Below are 7,909 nucleotides of genomic sequence, written 5' to 3'. Positions count from 1 at the left end.
GCCAGGCAATCGGACGGGCAAGGGCAATAGAGGGGAAAAAACATACATGCACACTGGCCAAAATTAAAATAAAACGCACAGCCACCAAGGCAGAGGCCAGGGAAGGAAAGTGAGGAGACAAGGGAGATAGTAAGATGGCATTCACACTCAGACCTCGCTGGTGGTGGAGTGACCATGTGCTGGGCAAAGGAACAAGCTGCAGCTTAAGAAAGGTAATTCGCACTTAAAAACACCCAAACAAATCCAGCACCAGGAGTGGGGGGAAATAAAAGTTTAAATGTAGGTTTTTACACAGAAAAGAGGACACAGCAAGACAGCAAGGCAAACTTGGGTGCGTAGGTTTTTAAAAGCAGTAAAGCAATGAGCGCACGCAAGCCTCCTAAATTTAAAAAGGCAAGCCAGTAACCAGACAGCCTCCACACACACAAACACACCCCCCCCCGACTCCAAACCTCGTGGCTGAGCTCTTCCCTACGATGACTCCTGACTCGCACAGGACGACGAAGAGAAATGAGGCCGGGGAGAGGCTGACGCTGCAGCATCAAGGCTGCTGGACACGCCCCCCCCATGGCACCTGGTTGGACGGCCATCGGGGGGGCGTGAGCACCAGCCAGGTGAGCTGGAGGCAGGGGGCTACGCCCCCTGCTAGGGGCGGTGTTCAGGCTCCCGCCCACAACCACTCCCCTCTCTTTCAGGGAGGAGAGTCTTTAGCTGAATTCTAGCCCAAATCTGCAATCTTGAGAAAAAAATGCAGATTAATTCAATCTATGGAAATAACTTGTTCCATTGCTTTCAATGGGACTGCATTAAAATTAGCTTTAGTTGGATTGGGACCATTATTTCTATAGCAAGAATAATGCATCATTTAGATGTTCTATCCAAATATTCCCAGTGCCATTTGCTTCCTGTTGACAAATTATAGACGAAATTATCGGGGAAAAGATTGTAATGATGCCCCAAGAATTTTATTATTAATCCCCAATAGCTGAGGTTTCTGGAAAAATATTCCCCAAACCCATCTTTAGAGATTTCAAACACAACTGATGCAAGAAATAATGAATTAGCTAGTAGCAAGGAGATCACTCCCAAGGGATTTGAGATGTGCCAGAATGGCTGCTTACCACACTTCCACGGCAAGCAGCGGTGGTGGCCCGATGCAATTGTCCCTCTCGGCTGGTGCAGAGGCTCATGGGTTCCCGCCAAACCCTTAGATTTGAATGAGCTGATGCGTGGCAGCCTAGGGGGCGTGGCTTGGGGAGCAGACCTGAATGAGGCAGTCTTTGCTCAGGTCTCCTGCCCAGCTTTTTATTCTGGCTGGCCCAGCTGAGATTTGCCAGATTCAGGAGAAGCATGAAAAGGGCAGAGGGGAGATTGGTGATGTGTGCACCTTGTATCCTATTGCTTGGAAAAACCCTGGAGTGGAGGGGACTTAGGCACCTGCCAGGAGGCAAGGAACTTCAGTCTCTGCAACTGCTTCATGGGGGCAAGTCCTACCAGAGATGAGTTGCTGTGCCCAGTAGGCCAGACCCTCCTGTGTGGAACGGGTTTTTGCTAATAAAGAGCATGCACAGTGTGGTTTATTGCTGGCTATCCTTTGACACTTAGTATTAAGCACTGTGGCGTTTGCCCTCCTAGGTGGGTCATAAGGAAAGGGTTAAATGAGTTGAGTGTCAAGTGATTGGCCAGTGGGAACCCAAGGGGAGGAGTTAGAGTTAGAGTTGGAATTGTGTGGAAATCTGTTGGGAGTTGGAGAAGGAAGAGGGAGGATAAGTCTGAGGGTTGGTAAACTAAGGATAAGAAACTGACAAGAAAAATTAACTGAAACCATAAACTTGTTCAGGCTTACAAAATAAACTTGATTATTTGTTTTAATGTTAACAACTGTCTGGACTCCGTGTGTACCCAAGAGAAGCAGGTTGGTGGCAGCGGAAAAGTGATCATAGCGGTGGCACAGGGATCAATAGACCGTCAAATGTCCGGGGACCCTGTGTGATCGCCACAAGCACTATTTAAAAGAAAGGTAGAATCACAGGAATGTGGCGGGTTCTGAAAATGGATATTTCAGCTGTCAAAGACCAGGGCAAAAAGGTGCATCTTCAGCATTCACTGAAAGCTGTATAGTGCAGAAGCAAGATGCTTTCCCTAAATTAATCTGGGAGCTATAATATATTATTATAGCGTGCTAAGAGCTTTTAGGAGACCCCTATTCCTCTGCCATAGCTACAATTCCCAGAGTTCCCCATGAAGAAGGATTGGTTGTCAAACTACTCTGGGAGCTGTAGCTCTGGGGAAGGAATGGGGGTCTTCTAAGAACTCTCAGCACCCTTAATAAATTATAGCTCCCCAAATTCTTTGGAAAATGCTTTAATGTTTAAAACACATGGTATGAAGGTGGCGTCAAATTCCCCTCTCTCCCCAAGTGTGACATCTTCATGGGCCATTAGCTACTTTGTTTACTTTGAAAAGATAATTCCAAACAAGATGGCAGAATAGATGGTGCTTACTTTGTCCTTTCCTAACTGTAAAGTGCTAAAGGGTTTCAAAGAAGCATATTTGAAGGGCAGCCTTCTTCCATACAATCCTGTTCCCTGATTGTGCTCAATTTCAGTAGGCTTTACAATGGGATGCGGGTGGCGCTGTGGGTTAAACAGAAGGTCGGCAGTTCGAATCCCTGCAACAGGGTGAGCTCCCGTTGCTCGGTCCCTGCTCCTACCAACCTAGCAGTTTGAAACCTAGCAGTTTGAAATAGGTACCGCTCCGGCAGGAAGGTAAGCGGTGTTTCCGTGCGCTGCTCTGGTTCCACTGAAGCAGCTTTGTCATGCTGGCCACATGACCCTGTTAGCTGTACGCCAGCTCCCTTGGCCAATAAAGCGAGATGAGCGCCGCAACCCCAGAGTCGTCTGTGACTGGACCTAATGGTCAGGTCCTTTATGTTCAAAAATATGATTGGTTCAGATGCAAGACTGGTTATTTTTCTACTGTGGCACCCAATTTGTAGAATGAATGCTCCCCACATTAAATGGAGGGCGTACTTTGTGTGGATGCGTGCAGCACCCGTGATCCTACATGACTCCTAGCAGTATTGCCTGGCATTGCCCCCCCACCCCCGAGGCTGGAGGGTTCCCGCCCAACCTCGGACAGTCAACCAATCCCGGTGGAGGAGGCGTTGCCAGGAGAGTGGGCCAGGTAGGGGGTGGGACTTCCCTACCCACACAATAGAGGGTGGAACTTACCTGGGGGATCATAGTCAGCTGCAGAGCTCCTCCCACCCCACCCTCCCTCGGTTAAGCTTTCTTTTGCAGGTTAACTTCTTCTTCACAGGTATGTCTGCGCTGCTATGTATTGGTCACTGTTAAAGGGCCAGAAAGGAATTTTCCTGCATTGGCAGGTTTTGCCTTCCCCGTTGCAAAATGTCACAACTTTGGCAGTTACAGGCCTTGGGTGGAATCCTTTAGTCTTTCTTCCCTAAATTGGGGGGGGGCATGAAGCGGTGACCCACGCCACCCCCTGTAGCAACGATCCCAGGTTTCCTCACTAAAGGGATTGTTCTGAGGGGAGTCATTGAACATACGCTGAGAGGTTGTCATTGGTCTCCCCCATGTGGCGGCAAATTGGGGGGGGGGCTCTCTGCTTGAACAGACGTTCTCCAGAGCCATTTCAATCCTCACTCAATCTGATGTTCCCCAGATTGGGTCTGGGGTCTGGGGGGCGATAAAGGCCCAAGGTCTAAGCCAAGGTCTCCCTACACCTGAATCTTAAATAAAGTTGTGGCCAATTTTAACCCCATAAGACAGTGTCGTGTGTCTTTATTCAATGCGGGAGCTGGCCTTGGGGTGGGGGGTGGGGGTCTCCACCTGTCTGAGCAATACCCTTCCTGGTTTTGGTTGTATCAAACTTAGTTTTATTCCACGTAGACTTATTGAACTTAAAGGACCTAAGTTTGTCATGTTCATTAGTTTTAGTGGGCTTGACTAACACTGGAGACAATTCTTAATAAAGTGTTATTTTAACCTTCTCTTGTTTTCAGCTTTTTATTCTCAAAAATGATTACCGTATTTTTCACTCTATAACACGCACCAGACCATAACACGCACATAGTTTTTAGAGGAAGAAAACAAGAAAAAAAAATATTCTAAACGAAATAGTGGATATATGATTTTTGTGGTTCATGCTGTGGCCACAGACATGTGATCTGACAGTGAGTTTGGAGTAGCCCAATGCAAAAATCCTGAGGATCCATGTGGATCCATGCTTTGTAACCATGGAGGAGGGAAGGAAGGGGAACCATGGATCCTCTGCTCACGACTGCAGCAGATCCCCCCCGCCACCCGCAGGCATTCGCTCCATAACACGCACAGACATTTCCCCTTACTTTCTAGGAGGAAAAAAGTGAGTGTTATGGTGCAAAAAATACGGTACATATAAAAGTAATTACAACAGATTCAACTTATTTTAAAAATAGGTAAGAAATACAATAAAAACAGCCTGTAGATAGGAAAATGTAACATTTTTATAAAATACCCAACAATATTTGTGTTTCAACATTGATCTGTGTAATTTTCCACAAACACAGAGTAAAAGGAGCACCATGTCTCAACAAAATGATTATCTACCTATGTACATCCATTTACTTTTATCATGTTCACCAATTTTATTATGTGAACATTCTCCCAAGTATTCATGATCCAATTATCCATTATGAGGTGCTTATTTTCCTCTAATGGTAACTAATTGTGAATCAAGCATAGTTAAGAGGTATGTTACATTTTTTCTATCATCTGACAGGACATACCATTTTATGTAAGATACAATCTTACTTATTTCAGTGGCTTAACTAAGAGAATCCTCTTTCCTATTTATCATTGCAGAAGGCACTATAGCTTCCTTCTACATGCTAGTATGATGAGGTGGTCATCATGCTAGATAGCGTTATTTGCCCTCTAACATATGATGGGGCTTGGGAGTAGAAAAACAGAGCCTTTTAATATTTTTCTTTAGTCTTAAGAAAAGGTCATGCTTTTACTATTTTTACTTGAAAAATATCACCTTCTCTGCCGTCCTACCAAAAGCATCTTTAACATCTTTGTTCCTTAGGCTGTAGATGAGAGGGTTGAGCAAGGAGATCACAAGAGTATAGAACACAGAAACTATTTTGTCCTGATCCTTTGGGAAACTGGAGCCAGGCCGTATATACATGAAGAAGATGGTTCCATAGAAGATAATGACTGTGATCAAGTGGGAAGCACAAGTGGAGAAGGCTTTGTATCGGCCCTGGGCAGAGCTGATCCTCAGGATGGCAAAAAGAATAGCGATGTAAGAGACCAAAACAATGAGAAAAGTTGTCAGCGCAATTATAGTGGATAAAACGAAATGCACAGTGTGAGTGACATGGGTGTCTGAACAGGACAACTTGAGTATTGGGGGAACATCACAGAAAAAATGATTAATGATATTTGAACTGCAGAAGGACAAAGTAAAAATAAAGGAAGTCTGGAGAATTGAACTTGTAAGTCCACAAGCATATGCAAGCACCACCAATATGGTACAATGCTTCCTTGACATAATAACAAAATAGAGCAGTGGGTTGCAGATGGCTGTGAAGCGATCGTACGCCATCACAGCTAGAAGGCAAACTTCTGTGGTTATGAAAACAGCGAGGAAGAAGAATTGCACTGTGCATCCCTTGAAGGAAATGGTTGTCTTCTCTGCCACAAAGGATGTCAGCAACTTGGGGGCAATGGCAGTTGAATAACCAATATCAATAATGGAGAGGTTTCTTAGGAAAAAGTACATTGGGGTGTGGAGCCGAGCATCCACACTGGTTACTATGATTATCCCAAGGTTGCCTATTATTGTGGCTACATAGATTATAAGGAACAAGAAGAAGAGTGGGATTTGGAGGTCAGGGTGGTCCATGAATCCTACCAGGATGAACTCTGTTACAGTGCTTTCGTTTTGCTTCATTCTATATCCCTCTGTAAGAGAATTAAAAAGAATATGGTTTTTGAAGCTGGATGGCTACCAGACTGCATTAAAATTCGTTCATTCAAGTCAACTGTACGTTTGAGGGGAATGAACAAACACCACAAACTACAGCATTGGGTGTAGAACCTTTGGCCCTCCAGGTTTTTTTTTGTCTCCATTCCCATCAGCCCCAGCCAGCAAATCCTATTGTCAGGGCTAATGGAAGTTAGAATTTAATTGCTTCCATTATTGAAATACAGGTGCTGTTATTTCCACATTGGATGGGAATTAGTGGCAAAATTCCCTTCATTTTATAAAACTGGATTTTACCCATAACATTTTACCCATAATGCTTAAAAATATTGCACCCTGTGACCAATTAACATAGTTTAAAGGTACATCTATTCGCACTCCACCTTCTCTTAAACACCAGGAAGTAATGTTAGGCCACTGAACTGTGCGTATGCCCTTAAGCTCTAAACTGAAGTACTCCCATCCACAAAGAAAGAGTTAACACAAACTAAATTAAGTTTTAGAATTTAATTTACTCTACGGGAGAACCTTTTATATTCACATCCAACAACTTAGGCATTTGGGAGCAATTCCTTGAGTCACCTGATATTATCTGGCCTGCAGGAAGTGAACCTATCTACACTGGGATTGTGTGGGTTAATCTGTAGCAGGTTGATGTGTGACAGCTGAGATTCTATGAAACCAAGACTTTCATGTCTGCTCACTAAGGTGTACATTGCTACTCTGTTAGGGGTACCTGCAGCAAAACCTATGTGGATGAGTTCATATTCATTCCACAGGGCTGACCACCAAAGTGAGCAGAGTGGAAGAAAAACCAACATGTGAAGGGTATACCTACTTATCTCTGAATAGTGTGCACCAACCGGGGCATTTTTTAAAAATTAAATTTTATCTCAGCCTTTTCACCAAAAACTTTCTTTGTGACTTAGTTCTCTGCTGGAAAGTGTGGCCATTTTAAGTTATGGGCATTTCCTGACAAAATGTTGTCTGTGGACAGAGGAAGACTGCTTAAGTGCCTCCATCTCCTTGCATGTGTTCCATGTTTCATTTCTGCAGAAAACCCTTTCCTTGTGGGACAACTGTAGCATAGGACCACTTCACTCTCCCTCCCTCTTTCTCACACATATCCTGCCATTCTTTCACAAGCAGTTCAGAGTAATAAATAAAATTGTCAGGATTGTGTAATTCTCTACTCCATCTCTCAGCCTCTGTCAAGTCTCTACAGGTTCTCTTTTGCCAGTGACAGGGACTCTTACTGGTAATGTGCCACATCCCTAGCAAGCATTGTAACACTTTCCCCACCTAAAACAACACCATTTTGTGTACCTAAAAGTCTCTCTCTCACTCTCTCTATCTCTCTCTCTTTCTCTGTCTCTCTCTCTCTGTGTGTGTTCAGATCATCTTTAAAGCTCTAATTAGTTCAGCATGGGACAGCTCCATCTAGCTTTTTTGTCCTCCAAAAGTTAAGACTACTCCATCATTTCAGGATTTCTTTTCCTCATTTTAAAAATATTATTATTCTAATTCAATACTGCACTATTCAGATCTTGCTCTCTCAGAAACTTGGGCTAGCAGAATTTTAAAGCAAAGCAAGAATGTAAGTACAGTGGTACCTCGGGTTACAGACGCTTCAGGTTACAGACACTTCAGGTTACAGACTCCACTAACTCAGAAATAGTACCTCAAGTTAAGAACTTTGCTTCAGGATGAGAACAGAAATTGTGAGGTGGCAGCGGGAAGCCCCATTAGCTAAAGTGGTACCTCAGGTCAAGAACAGTTTCAGGTTAAGAACGGACCTCCGGAATGAATTAAGTTCTTAACCAGAGGTACCACTGTATGCTTGTAATGAACTGTACTCCCTGTAGGAAGGTTATCTTTGACACTGCTGTGAGAAACAAAGAAGTAAACTGCT

The 7,909-nt window shown here is 44.1% G+C and overlaps 1 protein-coding gene across 1 annotated transcript; it reads right to left on the bottom strand.

Moving 5' to 3' along the window:
* Positions 1-5,028: 5,028 nt before the first annotated feature.
* On the bottom strand, positions 5,029-5,964 carry LOC307214908 (olfactory receptor 5AP2-like; the record flags this gene model as incomplete). Its single annotated transcript, XM_079973991.1, has 1 exon — positions 5,029-5,964. One exon carries the CDS (start codon positions 5,962-5,964, stop codon positions 5,029-5,031), a length of 936 nt encoding a protein of 311 aa, XP_079830117.1.
* Positions 5,965-7,909: the final 1,945 nt, after the last annotated feature.

Source organism: Podarcis cretensis (assembly GCF_951804945.1).
Source record: "Podarcis cretensis genome assembly, chromosome: 1".
Taxonomy (NCBI): Eukaryota; Metazoa; Chordata; class Lepidosauria; order Squamata; family Lacertidae; genus Podarcis; species Podarcis cretensis.
Note: the sequence above shows the minus strand (reverse complement) of the source record. Positions and strands in the feature narration are given on the sequence as shown.